The sequence below is a fragment of the Rhinoraja longicauda genome, chromosome 12 (genome assembly GCF_053455715.1).
Source record: "Rhinoraja longicauda isolate Sanriku21f chromosome 12, sRhiLon1.1, whole genome shotgun sequence".
In the NCBI taxonomy this organism is placed as follows: domain Eukaryota; kingdom Metazoa; phylum Chordata; class Chondrichthyes; order Rajiformes; family Arhynchobatidae; genus Rhinoraja; species Rhinoraja longicauda.
In genome coordinates, this window is record NC_135964.1 from 11,943,345 (window position 1) to 11,958,873 (window position 15,529).

The following is a 15,529-nucleotide window of genomic DNA, read 5'->3' on the forward strand; positions in this document are numbered from 1 at the left end:
TGCATTTTACATGCTGAAGAGAAAACTGAAGGGGACTAGCCCCCAAAACAAGCATAAGCTAAAGATGGCTGCAATACAGGCCTGGCAGAGCATCACCAGAGAAGACACCCAGCAACTGGTGATGTCCATGAATCACAGATTTCAAGCAGTCATTGCATGCAAAGGATATGCAACAAAATACTAAACATGTGTGGCGAGTCTGGAAGCGGATGTGTGTTGCAGACGGAGTTTATTGCATGGGCAAACCTCCGTGACAATCGCAACACTCAAAACTGTAGACAACCAACAAAACGTCTTCATCAGACGGAGTTCAATACTAGACTGCTTGTCCCTCCCGCGCTGGCACACCGCGTGACATCGCTAGCCAATCCGAGGGTTTGAACTCTCCCAGCCAATCCCTATGTCCCTACATGACCCCCCCCCCCCAGAACCCTCGGTACGGTACCTAACGGGCACCCGGACCGCCCGACCTGAACGAGTACGGAGAGGGGAGGCCGGTAACCCCGGCGACGAAGGAGGCGGGGAGGGCCCTGCAGATGGAGGCGATGGGGGCGCAGCTGGAGGGGGCAGAGGAAACACGACCAGGGGCAGCAGAGGCCCGAGCGGTGGGAGAAGAGACGCAGCTGGGAAACCAAGTGGACCGGCCAGAGGGCGGCCCCGGCGAGGAGGTTGACCCACCAGAACGGGACGGTCCTGGTCCAAGTGGGCAGGTTTAAGCCGGGAGACAGAGACAAGCTCCTGTCGGGTGCCCACTTGCAAAGTGAAGGTGACCATTCCTCTTTTCAGCACCTGGAATGGGCCCTGGTAGACCAGCTGCAGAGGGGGGCGATGGGAATCCCGCCGGAGGAAAACGAACTCGCAGTCATGCATGTCCGCCGGTACGTGCACTGCGGTACTCCCGTGACGGGAGGCCGGGACTGGGGCCAGGGAACCTACCCGATCCCGGAGAGAAGCCAAAACTGACGGCACGGAAGACGGCAGGGCGGAGGATGGAGGAAAAATGTCACCCGGCACCCGCAGGGGCGAGCATAGACGAGTTCCGCCGAGGAAGTACCCAGATCGGACTTAGGGGCCGTGCGAATACCAAGGAGGACCCAAGGCAGCTGGTCAGCCCAGTCAGGGCCGGTCAGGCGGGCACAGAGGGACGCCTTCAGCTGTCGGTGGAAGCGTTCTACCATCCCGTTGGCCTGGGGATGACAGGCGGTAGTCTGCTGCAAGCGAGACCCATACAGCTGCGCAAGCGCGACCCACAGGGACGAGGTGAACTGGGCGCCCCGGTCGGTAGTGATGATGGCCGGGACGCCGAAACGGGCAACCCAATGTAACACCAGGGCCCGTGCACAGGAGGCCGTCGAGGTGTCCGACAACAGAAAAGCCTCCGACCAACGAGTAAAACGGTCGACCGCCGTCAGGAGATGAGTGTAGCCCTTAGAGGAAGGCAATGGACCAACCAAATCCACGTGAATGTGGAAAAAACGGACGGGCGGAACCATGAAATTCTGGAATGGAGGCTGGACGTGGTGGTGGACCTTGGAGGTCTGGCACGGGACACAGGCGCGGGCCCAGGCGGCCACCTGCTTCCGCAGGCCGTGCCAGACAAATCGGGCGGCCACCATAGCCGTGGTCGCCCGAATGGACGGGTGTGCCAGGCCATGAATGGCCTCAAAAACCTTACGCCGCAGGTCCACCGTCAGGGCCGTGGGGGCAGAGGAGCGGGGGTGCACAGCATGGTGGCGTTGGCGAGGGCCAGCTTGACTGCATCAAAGGCCGCCTCAGCAGCTGTGGACCAGACCAACTCAGCGGGATTACCCGCGAGGCATTGAAAAAGGGGGCGCATGATCCGAGCTGCCGCAGGCACGAACCGGTGATAAAAATTCACCATGCCCACGAATTCCTGCAAGCCCTTGATGGTGGTAGGGCGGGGAAAAGAGCGGACGGCGTCCACCTTAGCGGGTAAGGGAGTGGCACCGGCCAGTGTGACCCGGTGACCCAGGAAATCCACCGAGGACAGACCGAACTGGCATTTGGACGGGTGGAGGATCAGGCCGTGGTCCTGCAGCCTCTGGAACAGAGTGCGAAGGTGAACCAGGTGCTCTGGGACTGAGCGACTAGCAACCAGGATGTCGTCGAGATAAATAAACACAAAAGACAATCCGCGACGCACATGATCCATGAGACGTTGGAATGCCTGAGCCGCGTTTTTGAGACCGAACGGCATGCGTAACCACTCAAATAAACCAAACGGAGTAATCGTAGCCGTCTTGGGAATGTCCGGTGGGTGGACGGGGATCTGATGATATCCCCGCACCAAATCGATCTTCGAGAACACCGTAGCGCCCTCGAGGCTGGCTGAGAAGTCCTGTATGTGAGGGATCAGATAGCGGTCAGCCGTGGTGGCAGCGTTAAGACGCCGGTAATCCCCACATGGTCTCCACCCCCCAGATGCTTTGGAGACCATATGCAAGGGGGAGGCCCACGGGCTGTCTGAAGGACGAACAATCCCCAGCCGTTCCAAATTCAGAAACTCCTCCCGAGCCATGGCCAGCTTGTCGGGAGGCAGGCGCCGAGCCCGGGCGAATACAGGCAGCCCCTCGGTAGAGATGAAGTGGACGACACCGTGCTTAGCGGAAGGGGCATCGAACCGTTGTATGAGGAGCTCCGGGAAGTCGGCGAGGACCGCAGCGAACTGATCGGGAGCCGTGGTGATGGCCCGGATCGACGGGCAGGGTCGGGTGGCAGGTGGAGGAGTAGCAGGCTCCACGCTGCTAGCCGAGGGTTGCAGGCCCTTCCCGAGGACGTCTGCGACAAACGAAAAAGCCCAGAGGAAATCCGCGCCCAGGATGGCCTGGCCCACGTCGGCAACGATGAAATCCCAATGGTAGGTCTCGGACCCGAAGGACAGGGACATGGCCCTCTTGCCGTAGGTGCGAATGGGACTGCCGTTGACCGCAATGAGGGACGGACCTTTTCTACCTACTCGAACTTCGCAGCCGTAGGGAGGCACGATGCTAACGACAGCTCCCGTATCGACCAGGAAAACGGTGTCGGTACCTCGATCCGTGAAGTAGAGGCGGCGATTGCGGCCGATCGAGACTGCCTCTATATTCGATCGGCCGAGGCTTTTCCCGAAAAGCTACACGGGGCCCTGCAATTTCGGGCTTCACCGCCCCACCGCTTGTGGAAAAAACACCAGCCGCGCCTGTGCGGCTCTGTTGCGTGGGCCCGCTGCAAAATGGCGGGCGCTGCAGCTCTGTCTTGGCGGGCTTTTTGTAAAATGGCGGCCGATGCACCGCCATCTTGGCCGCGCGGCCGGTCGCTCCTAGACCTTGAAACCCAATTTACCGAGTCGTCTCCCGTCGAGTCCTCCGTTACGAGCGCGTCAGCCTTCTCCGCGAACGCCACCGGGTCTTCGAAGGAGACGTCCGCCAAAACTATCCTGATGTCCCGGGGCAATTTCTCCTGGAATGCCGCTTCGAACATCATGCAAGGTTGGTGCTCACCGATCAAGGTTAACATTTCGGTCATCAGGACAGACGGTAGCCGATCCCCTAGCTCCGGTAAATGCAGGAGCTTCAGAGCCCGCTGGTTTTGGCTAAAACCAAAAGTCCTCAGCAGGAGCTTCTTGAGCCCCTCGTATTTCTCGGTTTGGGGCGGGCTGGACTGGTACCGTCCCACCCGCGCGGCCACCTCGGGCGGTAGGCCGCTTACCAAGTGGTAGAACTTATCTTGGTCCTCCGAGACTTTTCTGAGGTGAAACTGGGCCTCTGCCTGCACGAACCACAGGTGCGGTTGGTGGGCCCAGAACGGGGGCAGGTGAACGCCGACCGCGTTCGGCTGCCCACTGCTCGCTCCTTCTTTGCGACATGTTCTTGTGGTCGTTGATCACGTCGGGGTCACCAATGTGGCGAGTCTGGAAGCGAATGTGTGTTGCAGACGGAGTTTATTGCATGGGCAAACCTCCGTGACAATCGCAACACTCAAAACTGAAGGCAACCAACAAAATGTCTTCATCAGACAGAGTTCAATACTAGACTGCTTGTCCCTCCCGCGCTGGCACACCGCGTGACATCGCTAGCCAATCCGAGGGTTCGAACTCTCCCAGCCAATCCCTATGTCCCTACACATGACTACTTTCATTTACATGACATTGCTGTGTCCCAAACATTATGGTGCCCTGAAAGGGAGGGTCTATGTATAAACACTGCTGTAATTTCTACGTGGTGAAACCAAAATGGAGAAAAAAATGGCCTTTAATAAAATCTGAAATGTACACTATTTAACCACATGAGATTTTTTCTATTACAAATCTCATATTGTGAAGTGCAGAGGCAAATAAATAAATGATGGGTCTTTGTCCCAAACATTGTGGAGTCTGCATTCTTGTGCGTTTTTTTTTCTCCAGGTGATGGGAAGGCGTCGAGGAGCTGCTCCTGCCCGGGGACTGAGGCGATGAGCAGCCCAGCCCTGCCCGGGGACTGAGGCGATGGCCAGCCCAGCCCTGCCCGGGGACTGAGGTGATGCCCCGCCTGGGGACTGAGGCGATGCCCAGCCCAGCCCTGCCCGGGGACTGAGGCGATGCCCCCCTGCCCGGGGACTGAGGCGATGCCCCCCTGCCCGGGGACTGTGATGCTCCCCTGCCCGGGGACTGAGGCGATGCCCTGCCTGGGCACTGAGGCGATGCCCCCCTGCCCGGGGACTGAGGCGATGCCCCCCTGCCCGGGGACTGTGATGCTCCCCTGCCCGGGGACTGTGATGCTCCCCTGCCCGGGGACTGAGGCGATGCCCCCCTGCCCGGGGACTGAGGCGATGCCCTTCCCAGCCCAGGGATTGAGGCGATGCCCCCCTGCCCGGGGACTGAGGCGATGCCCTTCCCAGCCCGGGGACTGAGGCGATGCCCTGCCTGGGCACTGAGGCGATGCCCCCCTGCCCGGGGACTGAGGTGATGCCCAGCCCAGCCCGGCCCGGGGACTGAGGCAATGGGGACTGAGGCGATGCCCCCTGCCCTGCAACTGAGGCGATGCCCCCCTGCCTGGGCACTGAGGCAATGCCCTGCCCGGGGACTGAGGCAATGCCCTCCTGCCCGGGCACTGAGGCGATGCCCTCCTGCCCGGGCACTGAGGCGATGCCCCCTGCCCGGGGACTGAGGCGATGGGGACTGAGGCGATGCCCTCCTGCCCTGGCACTGAGGCGATGCCCTCCTGCCCTGGCACTGAGGCGATGCCCTCCTGCCCTGGCACTGAGGCGATGCCCTCCTGCCCTGGCACTGAGGCGATGCCCTCCTGCCCGGGCACTGAGGCGATGCCCTCCTGCCCAGTCCCGCCCAGTGAGTGGAGGCAGGGCCACGTGCTGGGGCGGTTGAGCACGTGCCGGGGTTTGCGGGCTCGGTCACGTGCCGGGGTGCGGGCTGTGTAGTCGTCGTCGCCGCTCGTTCCCGCAGCGATGCCTCAGAAGAAGCCGCCGATGAAGAACCCGTTTTACTTCTTCATGCAGGAGAAGATTCCCGAGCTGCGCCGGCGGGGCATCGAGGTGAAGGGGTTGGGGGACGCCGCCCCGCTCTGCAGCTCCGAGTGGGAGGTGAGAGGGCCCGGGTGGAGCCGGTTTTGGGCGGGAGTGGAGGGTGAGCCGGTCTTGGGCGGGAGTGGAGGGAGAGCATGGCTGGGGATGGTGTGGAGGGAGTGGTGAGCATGGCTGGGGAGGGAGTGGAGGGTGAACAGGGCTGGGGAGGGAGTGGAGGGTGAACAGGGCTGGGGAGGGAGTGGAGGGTGAACAGGGCTGGGGAGGGAGTGGAGAGCATGGCTGGGGAGGGAGTGGTGAGTGAGCATGGCTGGGGAGGGAGTGGAGGGTGAGCATGGCTGGGGAGGGAGTGGAGGGTGAGCATGGCTGGGGAGGGAGTGGAGGGTGAGCATGGCTGGGGAGGGTGAACAGGGCTGGGGAGGGAGTGGAGGGTGAGCAGGGCTGGGGAGGGTGGAGGGTGAGCCGTGCTGGGGAGGGAGTGGAGGGAGAGTATGGCTGGGGAGGGAGTGGAGGGAGTGGTGAGCATGGCTGGGGAGGGAGTGGAGGGTGAACAGGGCTGGGGAGGGAGTGGAGGGTGAACAGGGCTGGGGAAGGAGTGGAGGGTGAACAGGGCTGGGGAGGGAGTGGAGGGTGAGCAGGGCTGGGGAGGGAGTGGAGGGTGAACAGGGCTGGGGAGGGAGTGGAGGGTGAACAGGGCTGGGGAGGGAGTGGAGAGCATGGCTGGGGAGGGAGTGGTGAGTGAGCATGGCTGGGGAGGGAGTGGAGGGTGAGCATGGCTGGGGAGGGAGTGGAGGGTGAGCATGGCTGGGGAGGGTGAACAGGGCTGGGGAGGGAGTGGAGGGTGAGCAGGGCTGGGGAGGGTGTGGAGGGTGAGCCGTGCTGGGGAGGGAGTGGAGGGAGAGTATGGCTGGGGAGGGAGTGGAGGGAGTGGTGAGCATGGCTGGGGAGGGAGTGGAGGGTGAACAGGGCTGGGGAGGGAGTGGAGGGTGAACAGGGCTGGGGACGGAGTGGAGGGTGAACAGGGCTGGGGAGGGAGTGGAGAGCATGGCTGGGGAGGGAGTGGTGAGTGAGCATGGCTGGGGAGGGAGTGGAGGGTGAGCATGGCTGGGGAGGGAGTGGAGGGTGAGCATGGCTGGGGAGGGAGTGGAGGGTGAGCATGGCTGGGGAGGGAGTGGAGAGTGAGCAGGGCTGGGGAGGGTGAACAGGGCTGAGGAGGGAGTGGAGGGTGAACAGGGCTGGGGAGGGAGTGGACGGTGAGCAGGGCTGGGGAGGGAGTGGAGGGTGAACATGGCTGGGGAGGGAGCAGGATGCCATCCCTAACTCATTTGATTGTAAATCGTGCTTGCGAGGAGTGATTACAATTCAAATGTACTTCATTGCATTGGCAGCGAAGCTTGGTTATTCCACAGTTTGCAGCAGTGTGGTGTGGAATGTTGCACAAAGGTAGGTCTTTCATTTAATGAGGGCCAGTTGACAAACTTAATGTGTGGACGGAACTGCAGATGCTGGTTCAAACTGAAGGTAGACACACAATATTGGAGTTACTCAGCGGGTCAGGCAGCATCTCTGGAGAGAAGGAAGGGGTGACGTTTCGGGTCCTGACCAAATGTCACCGATTCCTTCTCTCCAGAGATGCTGCCTGTCCCATTGAGTTACTCCAGCATTTTGTGTCTATATTGACAAACTTAATGTTCTCTGCTCCACCAATATGAGACGTAGGTGTGGGAGAGAAGCATGCATCCACTTGAACGTGACCTGGCATTGATCAAGACCATGGTGAACTTAATTGCATTCTAGGTTCCTTGCAGATCCTCTTTCCTCTGATTATTAATAATTTCAAATAAACTTTGAATGAATCCTAAGTTGGAGAATTCCAATGATTTACAAAACATAGAGTAATGCTATTTTTGGTCCTAAGGTGTTGGAGGAGATAATCTTGCAGTATCTACTCTTACTGTCCCAGAATCGAGACCTTTTTAATGCATGTAACTTGTAGATGCAACAAAGTTTGGGGAACTGGTGATGTGAACCAAAGCAATTCATTTTGGTGATCCTTCAAGCGTGGAAGCAAGGCCCTTGTGGCCAGTATAATGCTAAAACTGCAGTGAGACTCTTATTTTGTCTCTACGTAGCATTACTCTAGCACCTTAGCCTTATTAGTTATCCCTTGCTGATCTGAAAAAGTTGCATGAATCTCAATGGTCTATTTTTTTAAAATGTAGTTTTTCCTTCCAACTAAAGACAGCATATACCATGCCCCTGCTAATTATGATATTTCTGATTCCAATAATCAAGGTTGTTCCACTCCTGTAACTTACAAATGGAAAACGGAGTTTAATTTAGCAGGCACAAAAACGCAGGTTTGGGATAGTATTTCTTTGAATGTATACACTTGATTGGAGCTTGGGTTTTATTATCATTCAATATCAATATCCTTAACCTGAGCTGGAGAATTGCAATGATTCACAACCCATCGATTAAAGACAATTTTGGTCCTAAACTATGGTGGAGCAGGAGCTGCAGATGCTGGTTTACAAAAATGAGACAAAGTTCTGGAACAAGAACATGAATTAGTGGCGTTTCAGATAAGGACCCTTCTGTAATTAGATGTAATGTTTAGAATCAAACAAAATAAACAATCAAGGTATCAAATCAATACCTTCTCGATAGTTCTTTTTAAAAGAGATAAGAATGTGAATGGTTCCAATCTTTGTACAATGCTTGATATATTTAATCTTTATTGAAGTCACTGAATGAAGTGGAGAAGGAAAGGTTTATTCGGATGGCACATCAATGGAAAGCTGAGAAAAATAATAAAACTCTGAACAAATCTGAAGGAAAAGAACAGGTTGGTTTATTTTATTTGTCCCTTGGAAAGTATGCCTGCTCTATATCCGTCTAATGACTCTGACAGTCTAGTACAGTGTTAAACAAAATGGAACAGAAAGCACTATTTTTTCTCATTTTTCAGAATCACATTTTGCATTTGTTGAGAACCTTGTAAATCTTTTAGATTGAGAAAATAATTTTTCCGATGAATGCCAATGTCTAATTAAACCATGAATGATAGGTAATGTGATATAGTCGTGTAGGAAGTAACAGCAGATGCTGGTTTAACTATAGAAAGACACAAAAAGTTGGAGTAACTCAGTGGGTCAGGCAGCATCTATGAAGAAAAGGATTAGGTGATGTTTCGGGTCTGAAGAAGGGTTTCAACCTGAAACATCACCTATTCCTTTTCTCCAGAGAAGCTGCCTGACCAGCTGAGTTGCACCAGCTTTTTGTGTCTATCTTAGTGCGATATAGTCTTTGAGTACTCAATTTTCACCTAACTTGTTATGTTTCTTGCAGTTGCAAGATCCTGTCTACTTTCTAACTACGAGGGAAATGAGCAATCCTCATGCCAACTGGTTTAATGACAAAGGTATTTTAACTTCACTGAATCTAAAGCTTCTGCGGTAACATTAAAATAACTTTTTTGAATTTTCCACAGTATTTTTTAATGCACTGGTTCTACTTTTTCCTGAAGTAACCTTCAGTTTCTCCTTGGAATAATCTTATTTCAGTTGATGAAGTCACAAGGTACTGCAGATTATGGAATCTTGCATAGAGAACAGTGCTGGAGTAACTTGGTGGATCAGGCAGCATCTCTAGAGAACAAGAATAGGCAATGTTAAGCTGGAAACAACTGACTTGAATTACATTGCCCAACTGTGTTTCTTTTTCATAATATTTATAATGCTGGGTTAGTTGCAGGGTAAAGTTGCTGTGTCACATTTCCAGATGTGATCCCGTGGAAGTGCCTCAGTGGCTAGCGGTGTGCCTCGGGGTTCGGTGCTGGGCCCATTGCTGTTTGTTACCTGCATCAATGATTTGGATGAGAACTTTCATGGCATTGTTTGCAAGTTTGCAGATGACACAAAAGTGGGTGGTATTGTAGATAGTGAAGATGGTTCTCAAAAATTGCAGCAGGATCTTGAACGGTTGGACAGGTGGGCTGATGAATGGCTGATGAATTTAATACAGAGAAATAAGGTGTTGCATTTTTCGGAACACAAACATGGGCAGAATTCACACAGTGAACGGTAGGGCTCTGGGGAGTGTTGTAGAGCAGAGGGATCTAGGAGTACAGGTATGTATTTTGTTGAATCTAGGGTAGGTCAAAAAGGCTTTTGGCACATTGTCCTTTATCAGTCAGAGCATTGAGTATAGAAGTTGAGAGATCATGTTGCAGTTTGCATTTAGAGTATTGTGATCAGTTTTGGGCACTATGTAATAGGAAAGATGTCAAGCTGGAACAGGTGCAGTGAAGATTTACAAGGATTTACAAGGATTTTGCTAGGATTCGAGGGTCTGAGCCGCTGGGAGGGTTGAGCAGGCTAGGACTCTATTTCTTGGAGCGCAGGAGGATGAGGGGTGATATTGTAGAGGTGTACAAAATCATGAAAGGAATAGATCGGGTAGATGCACAGCCTCTTGCCCAGAGCAGGAGAATCAAGAGCCAGAGGATATAGGTTAAAGGTGAAGGGGGGGGGGGGGGAAAGATTTAATAGGAACCTGAAGGGCAACCTTTTCACACAAAGGGTGGTAGGTGTATGGAACGAGCTGCCGGAGGAGATAGTTGAGGCAAGTACTATAGGCAACATTTAAGAGACATGTAGACAGGTACATGGATAGGACAGGTTTAGAGGGATATGGGCCAAATGTAGGCTGGTACGACTAGTGTAGCTGGGACATGTTGGCCAGAGAGGGCAAGTTGGGCCGAAAGGCCTGTTTCCATGCTGCAAGACTGACTCTGAATCTGAGATATATTAAATAGTTGAAGGCAATTGTCACGTTGCATAATGTGAAGTAGATCAAGGATCTCGAGTTTAATTTCCTGTGGATGCAGATCTCAACAGGAACAGTACATGGGACACTTGTTCTTGGAGAGGTAAGGGAGGAGATGTGGACATTGATTTTTGGAAAGTAATTTCCATCAATGAAATGGGTAAATGCAATTGTGTTTATTGAGGAGGACAGCTAAATTAATTCTGACAAATACAGAGACATTAGCTTAAATGATTGCAGTCAACATTTGGAGGGGGGAAATAGCATTTCAAAATAACCTAACCAACGACAGTGAACAAGCTTTAGAGTTGGATCTTGTTAAGATTTATTGGTTTGTGTAGAAGGAAAAAAAAATCAGTTCAGTGGTCCTTTTGGGCCTGAGATGGAGTTGTTGCCTGTTAAACTTTTCGGTTACTAGTTATGTCAATTGATATTAAAGTTTAATAAATGGCTAACTGGAAAATGCAGAGTCATCTGAAGGGGAATGAGAAAGTTGGCTGTTGTATTGCATTCTGTGATTAAAATGCTAGAGGTAGTAAATAAATCGTGAGAAGGATGCTGACTTTTATCAGCATATCAATAATTAATCATCTAAAGTCATGCTAACACTGCAGAATGAACTCATCAGAAAGTGTTTTGCTTACAACTAGTCTGAAGAAGGGTCTCGACCTGAAACGTCACCCATTCTTTCTCAAGTCAAGTCAAGTTTATTTGTCACATACACATACACGATGTGCAGTGAAATGAAAGTGGCAATGCCTGCGGATTGTGCACAAAAAAGAATTACAGTTACAGCATATAAATAAAGTTAATATAGAGAAGACAAAATTTAGTCCCAGGAGTTATAAAAGTTAACGGTCCTGATGGCCTGTGGGAAAAAACTCCGTCTCATCCTCTCCGTTTTCACAGCGTGACAGCGGAGGCGTTTGCCTGACCGTAACTTTCTCTCCAGAGATGCTACCTGTCCCGCTGAGTTACTTCAGCTTTTTGTGTTTATCGTTTGCTTGCAACAAAGTTGGGGGAATATCTATTCTAAGGGTGAAGAACTAAGACCATGGTTCTGAATTGAAACATGGCATGGCTGAATTCGCGATGTTCAATAAAATTAATTGTTTAGTATAGTATTAAAAAAGATGGCACACTTACCCCAACAGTGCAAAAAATTGGAAGTCAAATTTGTTGCAGCTTATATTATACATGCAATATAGTAAATTAAAAATACTGACTGATTATTGTAACCTAAAAAATGGATGACTGTTAATAATGAATCGTGATAGGGTTCGGTGGCATGAGTGACTTCAATACAACATTCCTCAAATTTTTCTTAGAATCTAAACATTGTTATCTCAATCATAATTCTTGATTGTACTCAACAACAAAAAATTGGCAACAGATTCTTAGCCAAAATGAATAACAGTTAAGGTGCTAGCTAACAGCTTTTCATGTTAGATCATGATATAATTGGAATTAAACTGACCTCATTGCCAGAGTGAGGTCACACGCGAACTGGAGGAACAGCATCTCGTATTCCACGGGTAGCTTACAACAAACATCAAATTCTTTAATTGTAGGTCATTTAAACTCCACCCCCTCCTTTCTTTCCACGCCACTCCCCCCCCCCCCCCCCCCCATCTTCCTGTGTTCCATCTAAACTCACACCTATTTCTCCCCTTCCACTTACATTCCTTCCTCTAGCTACACTATTTGCAACTCTTCAATTCTTTTGACTCACTTTTGTCTTTTCATCTGTCAATTGTTCAACCATCCACTTTGTCCCACTATCAAAACCTCCCCTCACCTGTGGTCATGTATTACCTGCCAGGTGTTGTTCTGTCCCTCCTCTCTTCCAGCTTTCCTTCCCCCTTACAGTCAGTCTGAAGAAGGGTCCTGACCTTAAACATCACCCATCCATGTTCTCCGTGGATGTTGCCTGACCTGATGAGTTACTCTGGCACTTTGTGACTTTATTTGTAAATCAGCATCTGCAGTTCCTTGTTTCTACTTCTGACCTCAATGACACCTTGAAATCACAGCTACTGAGATGTCCTTGGTGGATTTCACTAGTCCAAATAGGTTGTATATTTTTCCCATTTTTGGATTTATGAATGTTGGCTATTGTGAAGAAATGTGGGAGGCACAGTTAGTAGAGCTGCTTCCTCGCAACATCTGAGACATGGGTTGGATCCTGAACTCGGGTACTGTATGTGTGGAGTTTTTACATTCTCCCTGTAGCATGTGAGCTTCCTTTGGTGCTCCACTTTCCTCCCACACCCCAAAGACACGTGGGTTTGTAGTTATCATATCATATCATATATCTACAGCCGGAAACAGGCCTTTTCGGCCCTCCAAGTCCGTGCCGCCCAGTGATCCCCGTACATTAACACTATCCTACACCCACTAGGGACAATTTTTACATTTACCCAGCCAATTAACCTACATACCTGTACGTCTTTGGAGTGTGGGAGGAAACCGTAGATCTCGGAGAAAACCCACGCAGGTCACGGGGAGAACGTACAAACTCCTTACAGTGCAGCACCCGTAGTCAGGATCGAACCTGAGTCTCCGGCGCTGCATTCGCTGTAAAGCAGCAACTCTACCGCTGCGCTACCAATTGGTCTCTGTAAATTGCCACTTGTGTGTAGAGAGTGCATGAGGAACTGAGATAACATAGAACTAGTGTGAACGGGTGATCGATCATCAGCATGGACTCGGTGGGCCAAAGTGTCTGTTTCCATGCTGTATCTTTAAACTAAGCTAACGTTGTTGAGTTATTTCATGTCTAAGAATTCTCCACTGATAATGATAACATTTTTTTCTCTTCCAAAGAGGTTTGTGAAGAAGTTTTTCACTTTGTCAGCTTCCTGAGCCTGGCCGATCTTCCCTCTAATTGTGAACAACGCTTCCTTCCTTGTGAGATGGCTTGTATAAAATATTCCATGAGGAAAGGCATGATAGATGAGTTTCATTGCTTCATAGATCCAGGTGAGCATCAGTGCGCTGTCCGTCTCGCACTAATAGACTGAGGGAGAGTAATGTTCTCTGCAGCAGTTTGGAATGGGGAAACTATTTCTTATTGATTCCTTGATAATGGTGATGGTTAGCAGAACAACATTCTGTGGATGCTGTAAATCTAAAATAATAACAGAAATTGTTAGATAATGCCCAAGTTCATTCAGCAACTGCAGGGAGAAATAAAATTAACATCTGAACAGGCCTAAAACCTGATGAAAGGACATCAACCTGAAATGTTAAGTCTTAATTTTCTATCCAAATGTGCTCTTTGACCTTCTGTGTATATCTGGTATATTCTACAGTTGGGCTGTTATTAGATCAGGGTAGACATTCTATGTTCGGAGAGCTGTGGCCCGGGATGGTTCCATGACGTACTGAGTTGAAGGGCTGGATTCATTTTGTATCCGGGAACCCTCTGTATTGTTGAACGAGAGTCTCGTTTGGTGGTGAGGAATAAAGAACCTGAATTCAATTGTTCCATACGTTTACGCTTCATGGACTTGAAGAGTGAATCCCTTATCTTCAAACAAATATGATGGGGGTGAAAGAGAGCTAATTAATGCATCTATAAACCAAACAGTTGTAGGTAAACGCTGTGAAGCTGGTTGAGAAGTGTTAGGCTGGGAGAGATTTGGGACTAGTTTTACACCATTAATGTTCTTGGAATTGACTTATTTTGTCAGACATTGAATGTGGCAATTAAGTGGTAAGAATCAATACTGACTTAAACAATTCTTGTGGGTATTATAGCTTGAAATGCAATCTCTATTTCGTGCAACATTTGCTGTGTCTCATTTTAGACATGAAATGAAGTTCAAGTTTGAAAATGCACTTAAAAACGGTATGCTAAAACCTTTACAGTGGCAGTGGTTTAAGAAGTAACTTGGTCCTAAAGTTCTCTCGGCAATATTAGTGAGATATGGAAAGCTGTAAAAAGTGTTAAAATAAAATTGTTTTTGTTAGGAATGGTGCATGGAGAATATCTTACCCGAGTGATTTGAAGGAAAATTCCACTGTAACTGAATTTACTGTTCATTCATGGAAGCCACAAGAAATGCATTTATAATGCAATAATGTTGCTGTTTGCTGCTCTCGAGATGACTACCCTTCACTGGGGTATGAGCGAGTATCCCTGCTCTCCCATGTGTCAAAGGCCATGCATTTGTTTTAACTGGCATATTACTTTTTACTGGGATGAAGAGATTTCAGATTCAGTTTAAATTGTGTCTGTCTGTAATCTAAGTTTTGGCAAGTTATAAAAATGATATTGCTGACAATATTTTTAACTTGGCAAATCAGGCAGAGCTGATTTTTGCTTAATGTTTATTTTAACAACTTTTTTTTGTGAGAATTTTAAATTATTTTTGACTTGTGTTGTCAGTCTAGATTGTAATAGTTAACTAAGAGAGCCCAGAGAAGCCAGATTTTTATATTGAAGCACTAATCTCACTTTCTCTGATAATGACATATCAGCATTGTTTGAAATTATTTGCAAAAATAACGCATGTAATATTTAAATTTTTTCTTTCCCTTCACTATGACTAAGGCACTATCCCGTGTGGCTTTCGATATCATTGCCAGATTTCAAGTAAGTTATTGAAAACCTTTTTTGAAATAATTGCCATTTGTTTAATGTCTTAATCATGACCAGTTTAATTAAATGACTGACTAAACATATTGATTCTGAAGACACAGGAACTGCAGATGCCAGTTTACAAAATAATAAAGCGCAACAGTAACTCGGCTGGTCAGGCAGCATCTCTGGTGAACATGGATAGATGATGTTTTAGGTCGGGACCCTCTTCAGTCCTGACCTGAAAAGTCGCCTCTCCATGTCCTCCAGAGATGCTGAGTTACTCCAACACTTGATGGTTTTTTTAATTGGATTCTTAATCTGTGCAGAATGATGAAATAAAAGCCCAAGTTGTTTGTGAATGTCCATTGCTGTCAGCAGATTTCGGCTTTGCTCTGTTCAAATTAATGCAGCATCTTTCCATTTCTTGGTAGCATTTACTTTATTATACAGACATTTGCATTTCCAAAACTAAAAATAATTTAAATGAAAGGTTATTTTCAGGGCATACTGAACAGCACAAAAGAAATGAAGTACATTTAGTGGAACAACTTATTAGTTCCATATTGCTGAGCTCCTGACACGCCAGAGAAATGTAGC

The 15,529-nt window shown here is 49.6% G+C and overlaps 1 protein-coding gene across 1 annotated transcript in view; it reads left to right on the forward strand.

Moving 5' to 3' along the window:
- Positions 1–5,017: 5,017 nt before the first annotated feature.
- Positions 5,018–15,529, forward strand: part of LOC144598645 (protein maelstrom homolog) — a 31,386-nt gene continuing 20,874 nt past the window's right edge. The window contains 6 exon segments of the mRNA XM_078408855.1: positions 5,018–5,323; positions 5,413–5,574; positions 8,261–8,362; positions 8,866–8,938; positions 13,171–13,326; positions 14,903–14,944. Coding sequence (XP_078264981.1) covers positions 5,018–5,323; positions 5,413–5,574; positions 8,261–8,362; positions 8,866–8,938; positions 13,171–13,326; positions 14,903–14,944 — 841 coding nt within the window.